The 15,734-nt window shown below is 41.8% G+C and overlaps 1 protein-coding gene across 2 annotated transcripts in view; it reads right to left on the reverse strand.

Moving 5' to 3' along the window:
* Positions 1-3,260: 3,260 nt before the first annotated feature.
* LOC121625548 (ELKS/Rab6-interacting/CAST family member 1-like) overlaps positions 3,261-15,734 on the reverse strand; it is a 132,843-nt gene continuing 120,369 nt past the window's right edge. For both annotated transcript variants that reach the window (XM_041963670.1, XM_041963669.1), the window contains one exon: positions 3,261-5,401. In XM_041963670.1, coding sequence (XP_041819604.1) covers positions 5,264-5,401 — 138 coding nt within the window. In that variant the 3' untranslated portion in view covers positions 3,261-5,263. The remainder of the gene's footprint in view (positions 5,402-15,734) is intronic.

The following is a 15,734-nucleotide window of genomic DNA, read 5'->3' on the forward strand; positions in this document are numbered from 1 at the left end:
CTCCTCCATTCATCCCACCTCCAGCTCAGCAATTCATTTACTTCACAAACTGTTCACATCTGTGTGCATAAAGCAAACATCCAAACCCAGCGAGCAACAAGTTTTATGCCTTCAAACCTCAACTGAGCTCATTAATCGTTAAGCTTGAAAACATGTTATATGGACTGAATGTGTGTTTTAAGAGGAGCTGCTGTTTGTTTTCCTCTCCTCTCTCCTTCTTTCTCCTTTCAGTCATGTGCGATGTGACCTGTGATGATTGACACCAAGTCTACCTGAAGTCAACTTCCTCTGCAGTCACTCAACTTCCACGTCTCCTCCTCGTTGCTCACGTGTGTCCGTCCTCCTGCATATATACTGCATGTATGTATACAGTATGCATGGAGGAGCTGTAAGCAGATACCACCTTTTTACTGCTACACACACGTTTTCCCACCTTATCTCAAGGACATCTGTGCTTTTTGTGCTGTGAACCATCGATATCAGCAGGATCTTATCAAGGCTCGATCTCTGCAAAGAGAGGCGTGTGTGAAAAAGAGAGAGAAATAAACTCAGACTGGGCAAAAACAAATACAGTAATAACAGTGATGGAGGGAGTATTCAGATCCTTCATCTCAGTAAAAGTACTAATACCACACTGTGAAATACTCAAAGCATGTCATGGAAAAGCCACCTGAGATAGGTGAGTGTGGCGGGACAGGTGGATTGTGCCACATGTACTCAACATGCCTCACCATCCTCACATGGTAAGCTTTAACCTGTGGGAGTGCTGATATGTGTGTGTGTGTGTGTGTGTGTTGCCTAAATTGATTAATCTGCTCAGTATTTTCTCAGTTAATCGATTGGTCAGTTGTTAAAAATTCAGAAAATAGCAAGAATTGCGGAGAGCCCAAAGTGACACCTTCACACTGCTTGTTGGATGAAATGTGTTTGTATGTTAAGCTGGAACCAGGAAATATTTTGCTGATTAATCAATCAATCAATCAATCAACTTATCATTTCAGAAATAGAAAGTAGCATGTCAAGAACATATTCAGGTAAATGTAAGTAACACAGTACTTGAGTAAATGTACTTAGTTACATGCCATCTCTGGATAATAATGGGTTGAGTTGTCAGTCCCCACCCATCTGGTGCCTCCAGAAGGATAAAACAGACAAACGCTGTGTCCCAATTCCATACATGGTCCAGACAGTCTGCAGTTAGTGTTTTATACCCAGTTTTTTGCAGCTACTATATGACAAACAGGTTGAATTCATTCATTGTTGTGATTTTGAAGTTAAGCTTGCGAAGCAGGGAAACCTGTTGGCATCACAGCCGGCTGCAGCAGCAGGTTTGGAGCACAAGGTGTGAACTGGGACACAGTTTTCCTGCAGCTGAATCCAGTTGTGATTTTACAAAACCTGTACGTCTTTGCCACAACATATTACACACACGTCCTTGTTTGACATATTTTTGGTGTCTAAATGTAAAATACTCATAGTTATGTCCTGAAACAGCTAAAAGAAGTTCTGAGCTGAAATATGAAAAGAAGATGGAGTGACTTCTCCCTCCCTCGTTCGCTCGCTCTCCTCCTCCATCACATAAATCTGGGAGTCATACATGCGTGTCTCTCCCTCCTCCTCTTTCTCGCTCTGTCCATCCCTTCCGTCTCCCTCCACTGGCTTTTATTAGGACAGTAGATGGGGAAAGCAGTACCGATCCGATCTACGCACAAACCCAGGCACTGACAGGCGCACAGAGCGCCGCCATATGTGAGGCTGAACGCCGGCACACCTGCTAAGTTTACAGACTGTCAAGGAGTCGCTTCTCGGCGCGTCTGCTGTGTTTTATCGTGTGAAAAAAACAGAGGGGCCCTCGTCTTCACAGGGGAGGTCAGAGGTCGGGTCAGGGTGGAGGTTCAAGGTCAGTTGAGCTGGGTGGGTCTATTGAATGAGCTGAATGAGTGGAACAACGCCGAAGCTGTTGTCAGATGCAAGATGCAATGTTAATGAAGTGTGTGTGTGTGTGTGTGTGTGAGGCACTTCCTACACTCTCTCTCATGTGTTGCTGTGTGTTAATCTGCTGCAGATGAGTAAAAATCAGCTTGTAGCACACAGACATCAACAAACATCCACCAAAGTAAATGCAACTTAGTACATTTAAATGGCTATAACTTCGGGGTACTTGTACTCCACAACATCTCAGAGACAAACACTGTACTTTTCACTCCACTACATTTGTCTGACAGCTTCAGTTACCTTTCAGATTACAGTTTTTCATACCCTACTGTCCAGTGTATTTCCAGATGTGTTGATTTTAAATGTTTCTCATAAACCAAAACATTATGTGTTGCTTTATGGGTTGAGATTCTTCTTCAGAAACCCTCTTAGATTAGCTGGAAAATGCATCGTCACAAAGCTAAAAAAGTTGACTTTTTGGAGATACGTGGTTCCTGCAGGACAGTGACGCAGCAAACATATGACGATCTTATAGAAGATGCTCTGCTGTAGAATAAACTAGCCAACAGTATATGAAGCAGTTAAATGAGTTTAACCTTAGGCATCTACAGTAAAACACCACACACACTTTAATGCAGCTGTTATAATAATCCAAACACATCAGATATAATAATAAAACAGTGACAGGGAGCATTTTACTGCACTGTGAGTACTTTTACATTCATACTAACAGTACATTTTAATAATATGCAGGTTTTGAAGGCAGGACTTTCAGTGGAGTGTTTTCATAGTGTGGTAATGATATTTGTACTTTCGTAAAGGATCTGAATACAAAAAAACGTTGAAAGTTACATAACAGGACAATTTTAAACTGTCCAAGCTATTAATGTGAGCGCAGGCTGTTGGAAACAACGCATTTTTGGACGAGCAGTTGGACATTTAAGACAATCGTAATGGTGCGGCTGCACTGTGTGTGTGTGTGTGTGTGTGTGTGTGGTAAGAACTGGAACAGGATGAGGCCTGGGGTATGGAATAATGTCATTATTGTGGGCGGATAGGAAAATAAACCGCTGGTGACAAGATAAGAAGCAGAGTTTAGTCTGCATGTGAAGGAGGGTGATAGGGAGCGAAGGAAAGGAGAGGTCAGAAAACGTTAGGAAAAGGAAAGATGTTCCAGGCTCTATCTTTATCATATGTGCTGCGTCATCCTAAAAAAAAAAAAACAGCCCCAGGCACTACATGTTTATTTTAAATGCTGGATCCTCTCACCACCCCCTGCATATACAGACCGCCCCCCACAGAGGCTGTGCACCCTGTGAGGAGGGGTCGCAGGCAGACATCTGACGTTACTGAGTCGGATTAAATGACAGAAAGAATATTTTTCACAACAAAATAAAGATAAATCCATATTTTATTCCATTCTCTCAATCCCATTTTCAATCCACAGCAAAGTCACGGTGAGTCCCAGTCGTCACCAAAGACAAAACGTGGTCAGTATAAAACAGACAAAATACCGGATTCACAACGCCAGCTCATATCCGACGGACTTTCATTCCAAAATAATCCAAACTGTCTTTCTCTCAGACCTTCGTGATCATTAAAGCTTTTAACACTTTCAAACTTTAAACGTTCGAGGAACCTGCACAGAAAAAACAGACTTGCCATGTTTTGGAATGAAACTCCTCCTTCGCACCCATGTGGTGTTTTTTTAGCTTTGGGGCTGAAAAGGAACCTTTTTTTTTCAGCCCGTTCAGAAACGATGGTGTAAAATCAGATGTGAGCGTTCAGCGTTAATCTCCATCTTCAGGCTTTGTGTCCACCAGGTATTTCTTTTCTTTTGCAGCGCTAAACAGTTGCATGTGGCCGCTCACGGCTCCAGCACTCACGACTGTACAAGACTTAAAAAAAGAAAAAAAGAAAAAAGAAAACCCATTACAGGAGCCTTTGATTGAAGCTGAAACAATTTGAACCTCTCGTGCTCGGCGCTGTAAGCATTTAAAGTCATGCGAAGGCTGCCAGCGCTGCGGGAAACATGCATCAGACTGTCATTTCCACTGTAAACAACGAGAACAAGGAACTGATTGGGAGGAAATGTTCCCGGTGGACACAGAACCTCATGTAGGTGCAGTAGACGTTCCCAGTAACAGTCTCATGGAACACATCTGCGGTTACTTGCAAATCACACACACACACACACACACACAGAAAAAAACACATTATGTAACATACCAACCAATACATGACGAGATATTCAATAAAACAAGATTAGTGTTTATATATATTAGCAAAGGCAAAAAAATATAGAGCAATTATTTCATATTCCCTCCTTCCCGAGAAAAAACAGCAACAAAAGATGTTTCAGTGAGAGAAACGTGTGAACTCTAAAGGGATTGTCACAAAAGGGTAAAAGATTCAGCATAGATGCCATAACTGGACAAAGAAACGCAAAAACATCTACACTGCTGTGTTTAATAAAGGGAGCTCTGCGAGATTTACTCTAGTTTTTGCCTTTCATCAATCACGGACAAAAAAAAACAACCCAAAAACATGAAAGTGTCTCGTTCCCCTGACGAACGCCGTGTTTCCGTTAATTAAAATCCTCTCTATACAATTTACACAACTATGTCCAGATTACTGCTGAAAGACGCTGCGAGTTGGGACGTTTCATCAGATGTGAGACAGAAAAAGAGAAAAAGATAGCAGCAAATGATGTAAAGAATCAAAGGCAGCTGAAATAAACACACTTTTGTATCTGAACCAATCAAATAACGATGTGGTAACAGCGTGTAAGCCTGGCATCAGAAGCAACCTGCTAACCTCAACTGACTCTCACCACTTTTATACAGTCTGAAAATCTTTTTTTTTTTCTCTCTCTCTCCCTCCGTAGTCAACGATCGCAGATCCGACTCCAGATCGCCTGGAAGGAGGCAAGATGGCCGCTGCTGATGGCGAGCGCTTCTGTATCGGGGGAGTTCGGAAAAACACATCTTGACATACATCAACTGTTTGTCAGCTACCTTGCATTTGAAGTGAACAATATTTCCCCCCACTGTTTGTTCAAAATTAGACGACAAAAAACACGGCAGAAGAGTTTTGCTTTTTTTTTTTTTTTCTGTAGATCTCCTTTTGTGAAGGTGAGATGGGTGAAGAAGAGCAGGTGGAGCAGAGTCTTCGTCCTCAGGTGCGACGCTGTGAGTTTGTGTATCGGGGGGGCTTTCTGGAGACTTCTGATGTTGGTGAGTGTTGAGCTGCTTTCTGCTTCTGCGTGCTCGTTCATGTATGTACGTCAGCTTATGTCTGCTTCTGTCGGCGCGCATGCACTCGAGTGTCAGCAGCTGTCCTCCAGAGCGTTGACCACCTGTTCCAGAATGTCGGGGCATCGGTCGGCGATCTGCTGCAGGACCTGATTGGCGTACTCCTGGAGCTCCGCCCCCTCCCTCTCGCACAGCGCTAACTCCGCCTCCAACTGAGAGGGGGAGACACACACAGAAAGACAGATTTTAGACATGTCGCACACCAACATCCTGTGATACAGCTAACATGGAGACATAGGATTTTAAAGGAGTCATTTGACATTTAGGGAAGCATGGAGCTCCAAGCTGGAGCTAGAGGCTTGTTAGCTTAGCTTAGCATAATGAGAGAAACAGCTAGCGTGGCTCTGTCTAAATGTAACAAAATCCAGCTAGCGTGGTAACGAATGAAAGAATATTCTACTTAAAATTATACTTTCTGAAGAATGTGTGCTTTGTGCTATTTTTGTTGCCTTCAAGTACTACTACTCAAGTAGTACCACTTGAGTAATACTTCGGCTGAAGTACATACTGAAGTACAACAGTGAAAATCAGGATTCATGAATAAAATGAAAGTGAAAATTAAAGACTTTAAATTGAACACGTTAATTAAGCATGCTGATAGTGTATTACAAAGGACTTGACAATAAGTATACTTTTCATAAGTAATCTTTAATCCATAAAAGTATTTGCAATTTAGTGCACTCTTTAAAAGTACACTTCAGTCCAATTTATAATACACTTTTAATAATAAAGTGCACTTTTTATTAAGTACTTTGAAATACCACTTTGAAACACCAGAGTATTGTAGTTAGTCCATTTTTAATATAAAATTAATTAGAACTCAACGGCATCTGTTTAGAAGTACACTTTTTGAAAGTAAATACCAAACAAAAAATAAAGTGTACTCGTAATGCATTGTCTGCACTGAAATTCTATTTCTAGTACACTAAAGTAATCTACTTTTTGACCTGGGAAAGCTCATGACTTAACATGTTATATTGGATTTGTTTAACTTGTGTCTTAAACCTCCTCTTAAAACATCATGTAATAATTCAAATTACAGCTTTTATGCTGATTAAACAAACTCGATATGAACTAAGTTTTTGAGGAGCTGCTAGATGAATTATGTAACCTTCGCACAGATCCAGGCTAGCCGTTTTATGCTAAGCTAAGCTTCTCATTCAACTCTTGGGGAGGAAGCGAACTTGGAGCTTGAGCCTTTAAATTCTGCGTTGTTCCTTTAAGTTGCGAAAGAGACAAAAGAGGAAGACATAAAGGAGGGATAACAGAGGATTTAAAGTCGAGCACAGGCAGAAATCAAACTCTCCTCGCAGCCCTATGATGATCAAGGAGCATGTTTAAGGTGGCACACACACACACACACACACACACTCACACACACACATATCAGGCTGTAATCTGAAAACACCACAGTGTAGTTCTTTCTGCCCATACAGAGTGGAACATTTCTGTGAGAGAGCGCCCATGTTATTTTCTTTGGCTGCGGCCGAGCTGAGACGTCAAACCTAACTGACTTAATGACCAATACATCTGTATCAATAAGAGCGCCGCTCAAACAGTCGTGTAACACAAGCCCACGTTTATGTCGGTGTGTGTGTGTGTGTGTGTGTGTGTGTGTGTGTGAGGCCTGGGTCAGATATTGGCAAAATATTCCCTCGTTAAGTCTTAACCTCTTCCCTCTGCTCTCATCTCGTAGCCAGCAAACCTCAGTGGCTTTTTATACTGCAGTAGCTTTATTTATGTGTAAAACTGCAGTCAGTAATAATACTATTAATGATTAAGGAAATCTGCCCAATAAATCACATATAAATACAGTTCCTTATCCATATATTATGTAGCATTGTTTAATGGAGAGTATGGAACCTTTTCTTTTGCAGTGCTCTTAACATACAGTAAGTTTCGGTCAGTTTCACACTTTGCTGTGCTGTTTGTTTGGGATTGAATACTTGAGATTGGAGATTGAAAGACATGGACCTGGCAGGCAAGGCCTAATGAAAGTCATTATCAAGTTGTATGATGGGAAATGTAGGAGATGTATAGGAGCTTGGCTCATACGAGGAAATAAAAATCAGGATATTACAGATCTGCTGCAACAATTTTGATCATTCTTTTGCAAAATCTGCTCCTTAAAAGTGCCGCAGCTTTCTGGAAGTGCAATGCTTTCAATACACATGCACACAAAGTAATATGCATCACCTGTTGTTAAGGTACAGATATTGACCATTAACTAGCTGCTTATTAGCATGCATATTAGCAGCATATTGGCTATTATTAGTCACTATAAAGCACGCAACTAATAATAATGGTGAATAAGTGTACCTTAATAGAAAGTGTGATCAGGTAAAAGTATGTAGGACTAAGCACTTGTTTTCACATGATAAAACAGCTTTATTTACTGAATAACTTGATGAAAATCTGTTACTGCTTGGGAACTCCTTCTGTACTGGTCTACTCGCTGTATGTTCACATGAAGCCTGATGAACAGCGAGTATTTGTTAATAATATGTTTTAAAGGCCTCCTCTGGAAAAAGAGTGAGGAGACAGTGCAGGTGGAAGAGAAGAAAGGAAGGAAAATGGGAGAGTGAGGGGGTGAAGGAGAGGATGAAGCTATGCGAGGGAGGCAATGAGGCTTCACCACCCTCCCCTGTGTTTGTGCTATCAAAGCTCTATCTATCACCCCTGTCTGCACCTGATTTTATTGACACTTCTCCTACATGTCACTGTATGTGTGTCTGCAGGTAATTCATGTTAACGGCTTTGTTTTAGTTGCAATCCTCTAGAAAAACACGGCTGTAAAGATAAGGCTGTGAGCTTGTGTCTGCTGTCTTCTGCTCTCTGACTCACGCAGCCTTGACCTACACGAGAGAAAGACGCTTTTAAAAGACAAGATTAAATGGGTCAAACGCAGGACTGAATATACAAAATCTGAGAGATGCTGCGATGATATTACAGCACAGTCTGTGGATATTATATACATATACATTATAACAAGACTCTAACACATGTGCAGGTGTTAGAGTCTTACAATGTCTTCAATGTTGCTTTGTGCTGAAGTGTTTTTTTTTCCCAATCCCACACTGTGTTCCCCCCTAATGGGTGCACAGTCTGGGATTATCTTTTTCTCCCCTCTCCCTCCCCTCCTGTTTTCATTAGTTTTTCATCTAAGTAAGCAAGGCCCCGCCCTGCTGGCTGCATCGTGGTCCTCCTGTCCCTGTCTTCCCATGTCAATTACTTGTACTGTCTTTTGTGCCTTTGTGTCCTCTGGGACGGTTGTAACCGAACGTAATTTCGTTGCACTTGTGTAACGACAATAAATGCTTCTGATTCTGATTCTGATTCTGGATAAGTTTTCATAAAGTATAATAGCTTTTGTCTGGATTCACCTCGAGCTACATACTTCATGAATATTAATCAATCATCTCCTAATGATTTCATTCAAAAAATACTCCAACAGTTCGGTTTGGTTCGTGTTATGAGTTACTGCTTGTGTCCAGGTTGTACTATTATGTACAACTAAAGAACAGCATGACTTTGTGTTTTACCACCTGGCTATTTTTTACATTTTGCCTCTGGTTCAGTTGCTTTTATTCATAAAATTCAGAGGTCTTTTAGACGGAATTACAAATGAATTATTTCAGGCAATCGACACAAGATGTAATACTCCCATACTGTAGTACTCCCAGTACAAGCCAGCTATCTCAAATAAATGGCTCCCAGTGGTTTTTGTATGCAAATGAACCAGTATAGCCTTAATATTTGCATACTGAAGAAGTAAATTTAGGTTTCACAAAAAAGCAAAAATTAGATCCATTTCCTTTCCATCTATTCATCTTGCGGCCCATCAAGAAGGTCTCGACCCCCATGTTGAGAACCCCTCATCTAAACCACTTGTTCTGTGGTGGAATCGAAGGCGAGACCCCCTGGTAACTGCACGTGTGCATCCTCATGGTGCAGCCAGTGGCCGGTTGCGCTGACGACATGTTTAAAACCCGGCTGACTGCGTGCGCCAACAGACTTTATTGCAAAGCTGCCACATCCTTAAACCACTACAATTAACATGGTGAGAAAACCGCTCTCATAGCTGATATGAATGAAGGCCAAAAAGAGAAGAATGAGACCCAGTTTTCTTCAGAAAGTAATCATAATTTAATCCTCTGCAGACAGAAAAAGCCCCCAATAAACCTCCTCTGTTGCTACGCTCGCTCTATAGCTCATTTATGGCTTGAAGGAATTAAATATAAACAATGCTGCACGATACAGTTTCCAGTTATGAGGTATACGTTTGGATGTCGTGGTTCAAAGCTCCCATGAATCACAGCGTGCGGTCAGAGAGAAACACACATGAAATAATGCAAGTGGGCAGAGAGGTAGTGTTGCCAGATTCATGACTCCTGGAAGTGTGTTTGACTGTTGTGTGTGTGTGTGTGTGTGTTTAGGAGATGCATTAGTGTAGATGTCGTGTGGTGAATGCACGTGTGTGTGTGTGTGTGTGTGTGAGATACAGTGGTTTGGTTGTTTGACATGACAGGTGTGTGTGAGCGCACAGCATGGGGCTAATGTGTGTGTTGCAAGCTCAAGTTATGATTTAGTGAGTGACAGAGAGGATTGTGGGAAGCAGTGAGATAGACAGAGGTACTGTAAGGAGTGAGATGTGTGTGTGTGTGTGTGTGTGTGTGTGTGTGTGTGTGTGTGTGTGTGTGTGTGTGTGTGTGTGTGTAAGACAGAGAGAGGGTTTGTTGAAGAGGATTTTTACTGCAGCCATTAAAGTTCCATTATCATGATGGATCATTATCTGTCTTATCGGGGGCCTGGAGAGACACACACACACACACACACACACACACACACACACACACACACACACATACACACACACACACACACAAATGAACACAGTGGAAGCCTACAAACATGTAGATGCACACACAGGTTATCAGCCTGAGAATGAGGATGAGGGTAAGATGTGTGTGTGTTGTGTGTGTGTGTGTGTGTGTGTGTGTGTGTGTGTGTGTGTGTGTGTGTGTGCGTGCGCGTACACTGACCCTTGACACACATTGCATGGCTTGAACCTCTTTGCAGAGGAATGCTAATGTTTTCTAAAGAAACCATAACTCAGCAGAGAGAGATAGAGACGGTGAGATTAACAGAGAGCGGGCAACGAACGACAAACGGACGAAGAACAACGATACGACCTTCCTGAGGTGCACGAGTCCGACCTTGTGCAGGTCAACTGTCTGGTGCAGACACACACAAGTTGCAGTTTTTCATTTACAGATGATCCAGAGGTCAGAGGTGTGTTTTTATCAGAAATCTGTCTCTGTGCACTTCATGGCTGTGCAGCTTTAACCGTTAACTTCACCTTGTTCTGACTGGTTCAGGCGAAATCATGAAGTCCATGTTTCTATAGATCAGGGCTGCTTAGAGTGAGGCCCACTGACCCACTTCCACAAAAAAACTGCACCAAGATCTGCATAAGTAGTTACTAGAGAATGATACGCATTCTGTTTGTTTGACTTAGAAACAAGAAAAGTTAGTTTGATGCACTTAAATTATATGAATACAAAGATTTTTACCTAAATGAATGATGAATGAAATTTAGTGAAAAACAGGAAGAGAAGCAAGGAATTTGTTTTTATGTTTGGGTGTAATTAGCAGTACCATGTATCCATTTTATTCTAGGCTTCAAGTCCTGAGATCTGAAGTCTCGAAGCGAAATGACAACTACAAATTTCAACCAACTTTGCTACATAAAACATTTGGATGACAATGAAAAAAACTCTTCATTAGCTTTTAAATATTCCACACTATTTTCCAATAATGGCCTGAACCGCGGTATGTAACAGCTGAAAGAAAAAGGCGACAGAGCAGCGCTGCCAGCTAAGTAGGAAACGTTGAAGGTAAGAAAAGGTCGACTGTTTCTGAAGACTTTCATGACAGATTTAAAGAAAACCAGCAGGAAGTCACGGGAGAGGGAGAGAGAGAGGACGCAGAAATCTGAACGCTCCACCTTAATATTCCTCAGCAATAGTTGCAGGAGTAAAGATCTGATCAGGAGGTTTAAAAAGGCTCCAGACTCCTCAACAGCAGCCCTGAGCAGCAGTATAGAAACACCATTACGAGTAAGAGCAAAGGGATAAAGTATAATAGGCCTATATTGACTACTATAATCCCTGTCTCTCTGTCTGTCTCTATTTAAACCATTAAGGTTCTTACGGGCTTACACTGCATGCAGACTGCTTTATAAGTTGGCTGCCTGCACTGCGCCAAGCCCAAAAGTGCCTGAGCAGTGTGACCGAGTGTGTGCGAATGTGTGTGTCTGTCATAGTCCGGTACAGCCGTAGTCCAGGCAGCTCAGCTAACGAGCTGCAGTGGGAATAGAGCTTGAGGACTTGTACCTAAAACTGCTCCTCGGAGGGCTAAAAATACTGCGCTCCTTTAGCACTAACAGCTGAGGAAAAATACACGGGGAGCGCGCGTTGTGGGCAGGCTCGCTTGGTTTTATTATAACAGGTTATTTTAATCAGCCAAATTGACTATAGGAACATATTCATATTTACAGGCTCAGCCTCTGGGAGCACTTAGTTAGGAGGGGACGAAGGATTAAACACGCGTTCAAATCTGGGAGCTGTGCCTTGCTCACGAGCCTCGGTGTACAGCATTTTATTAAAGTCTATTAGTTAAATTCAACATTCACTTTAGCACCTACTAATGAAAGTTAAGCTGCAGGTAGGGGTGGGCCTGCGACTGACAACTATGGTGGAATACCTTCAGAGAGAGCCGGGCTTATAAAGCATTTAAAAAAAGACATAAAGCTTAAAGTGGCCCACTAGGAGTAACTACACAGGGCTGGACTCACAGCACTAATGGCTGCAGAAATAAACAGCAGGAACAGACTCCAGCACTGACTGTGTATAGGTGTAACCTCCCTGAGGGACAATCTGAAAAGATGGAAGTAATTTAGCTTGAACTAATTCACAGTGTTATGGCTGTATAAGAGATTTTTAGGCTTGGTTTATTTATTACAATGGCAGTAATGCTGTAAATAAAAAAAAGAAAACACAAGCTGCAGGAGTGACAAAAGGAAGCAGAAAAATGTAGTTTAAAGTAAGCCAAGATACATGTTGGGAGGGTCCAAAACCCTCCCGAGAGCTTAGCAATTTATCTCAAAACACAACGAGACGCAAGGAGTCCAAGTTTAAGATGAGAGTCGTTCATCTTAATTTGAAACAAACTGCAAAGTCTGTGGCCAATGAGCAAACCTGGGAGAGTAAGTGAGGGAATAACAGGTAGCGAACTCACATGCTGCTTCTGCAAAATGTCGAAACCAAGACAGATTTCTCCCATTTAATGTGATCATACAACCCATAAATAATGAATGGTAATTAGTTAAGGGAGCCATAGTCTCCAATATGATGATTAAAACACCAACTGTCACTGTACTTCCACTGTACAGTATCCTCATCCTGTTCACTTTCCTTACAAAACCTCAACTCCCTAACCTGAAAAAAACTACCAAAAAAACAGGTTTTATGTGCAAATCTGAATATTTGGCTACATACTATACTATATACTATATACAAAAATATATTTTACATGAATTTTTCACCCCTGTTTTTTATGTCCATTCCATGTCTTTCCTATGTGAAGCACACAGTTGCATGTGATTTCCTTGTTGTAAAGCACTTTGAGCTGCAATTCCTGTATGAAAGGTGCTATACAAATACAGTTTATTATCATTATTCTAATAAGAGTTATTACAAATATTATAACAGCCAATGGAACTTCCACACTTTTTAAGCGTCTCAAATGAATCGATCCATTGAAGTTTGTTTGGTGTTTGTAAAAGTCAGCTATTTCACGCCTGTCCTGATATAAATTCCTCCAGCACGGCCACGGGGCAGTAAAAGGAACTTGAACTCGTCAACGGAAATATCTGCAGCAATAACGCTGGAGAAACCCGTGAAGCCGGACAATGGCGGCCATTGTGTGCTAAGATTTAATGGCTTCAGATAGAGACGAGGGAAGTGTCAGAGTGGAGAGCGTGTTACTGTGCGCTTTTCTCTCCGTGTTAATTCAAGTCTTTGGCCTTCACCTGCCACCATCGCCAGCTTGTCTTCCAATTACAGACAACAGAGGACGGAGGGACAGAAAGATGGAGGATGGCAAAGAAAGGTAGAGATTGAAGTGGGAGCAGGAAGAGAGGAAGCAGATTGATGGAGAGTGAGCGACAACGGCGAAGGAGAGCTGGAGCTCGGAAAAAAAGATTTTAAAGAACAGAGAAAAAGGAGAGAATGAAGAGGAGGTGGAGGAGAGAGTGATAACCAGAGACAGAGGGGAAAGATCAAGGAAGAAAAAGACAAATGCATGTTAAAAAAAAAGAAAAAGGTTGACTGGTAAAGCCATTAAGCCTGGATTCAATAAATCTGCATAAAAACCCAGCAGCTAGTCTGTAATGACCAGCGGAGGCCTGCATGTGTGTATGTGTGTGTGTGTGTGTGTGTGAAATGGGCACTAAGGGTGGACCGCATGTGTGTGCGTCTGACTGTCTCTCCTTTTGTCTGTGTTTCTGCGTGTGTGTGTTTGCGGCGTGTGCGTGTGTGTCTAATGGCCGTTGAGGACCTCTGCGTCGTATTTAGAGAGAAAACAATCATCCTTGGAGCAGGAAGCAGAGCTGCCTAATGAAAGCCTAGAGAGACCCCAGACCACAACGCAGCACAAATGGATGGGTCTGAGTCTCCGCTCTACACAACCCCCAACCATCTCCGTCCCACTCCTCCGACCTCTTTTTTCCTTCCACTCCACTCTCACCACTTTATTCTCACAGGGACAAAAACGCCTTTCTTTCGCAACATGTCGAGCTTTTTCTTAAGATCTTTTGAAGCACATTTATGACGTCTTCCCCAGTAAATTGCAAGTTAAAGCTGACAAAAGTGATTCAAACGTTATCCTTGCAAAGCTCTATTAGTAGAAGTCCTTTCAGTGCAGAGCTCTAATCATTAAATATTGAAGCGATGCGGCCACGCGAGGCCGGCGCATTGCTGTCTAACTTATTTCTTATTGTTAGAGGATTTTACCAGGTCAAAACATGAGGCGTGCTGTTTTTTTAAAAGTCAAGTTTAGTCTTTAGAGCATCAACTCTCTCGAGAGTCAAGTCTGAAAGCTGTCAAGTCCAAGTCCAGCCATGTTTTAAGAGTCTGACTCAAGTCCAAGTACCTGCAGTTAAATAAAAAATAAGATAAAAAACAGGATTTTTTCACACTGAAACAATAATTTATGCGTTCTGTGTTTACCATCCTGTTGCTTTATTTCCCGGCTTGGTCATTTCAGAGCTCTTTATACAAATTTGATATCATTCCATTTATGTTTTTAACCTCAATGTGAACTATACTCTGAGGCATCAAACGCAATCCTCTCAGTACAACAGCAGCTCCAGGATTTTTATCATTAGGAAACTTTCTGTCGCACACAGACTATCACAATAACAATAACTACACTGTTATTATTATTCTTCTTAATCATGTTTAAGTCCCACACACACACAACGATACTGTCAATATGACTGTAACACTGTAGTCGCCCTCTACATTATCAGCTGTGATGTTTAAGTTCCAGACCCGCCCCTTCCTGTTTTTGAATCTCCTGTCAATCAAAATTCACCCAATCAGTGACCTTGGTTGTCACACAGAGTTACACTGGTAGAGCTCCTTTGTAGGCTGCCAGTCCGTGAAGAGGGCATCACTTTGCCCGGGGCATCAGGCTGCAGAGCTGAAACAACAACGATTACGAGCATTTGAGTCTGCAAGCTTTTCAGACCTGTTTGTAGTTTTTTGTGCAGAGATGAACTATGTTATCAAGTCAATATTTAGTTAAATTTGTCAATGTAAATAACAAGAATGATCCAACTTTGACCACATGTAAGAAAGACGATTGTACAGTCAGTTTTACTGCGTGTCTCCACACAATGGCCACTAATGGCAGCCTACTCTGGTTTTCTCTTCTTCATAAAAATTAAATGATCGCTCTTAGATCTTTATTACATTCAATCAGTTTTATAGTGTTTTGGTATCAGCATGGACTCACAGAGCGGAGCTTAAAGTCACCACAGCTGCGGCAGCACACTGGTGCTGTTTTCTCATATTGGAAGTTTGTTATAAAGTCATTTGATTCAGTACAGTTGACTGTACAGCCGCCAGGCTCTGGAAACCTGTTGTATAACTTTAGAAACGCATGTACAGGAAGCCAAAGAGAAAGCACGTATTCCCCTCTCCCTCGCTGAGAAACCTTCTATTTGGAGATTACACTGAAACAACAATGACATTTGAAGTCTGTAATTGTGCGGTATTTTCCTTCATTACAATGACTTGTAGAGTTGTAAATATGTGGACTGAGTTTTCACTGAGGTTTCTCCAGTTTGAGTTGGCTCAGAGACGCTTGCAGTCACTCACTGGGAGCCGTTTTTAGTTTTAGCAGATAGAGGGTCATGGG

Source organism: Chelmon rostratus, chromosome 22 (assembly GCF_017976325.1).
Source record: "Chelmon rostratus isolate fCheRos1 chromosome 22, fCheRos1.pri, whole genome shotgun sequence".
In the NCBI taxonomy this organism is placed as follows: Eukaryota; Metazoa; Chordata; class Actinopteri; order Chaetodontiformes; family Chaetodontidae; genus Chelmon; species Chelmon rostratus.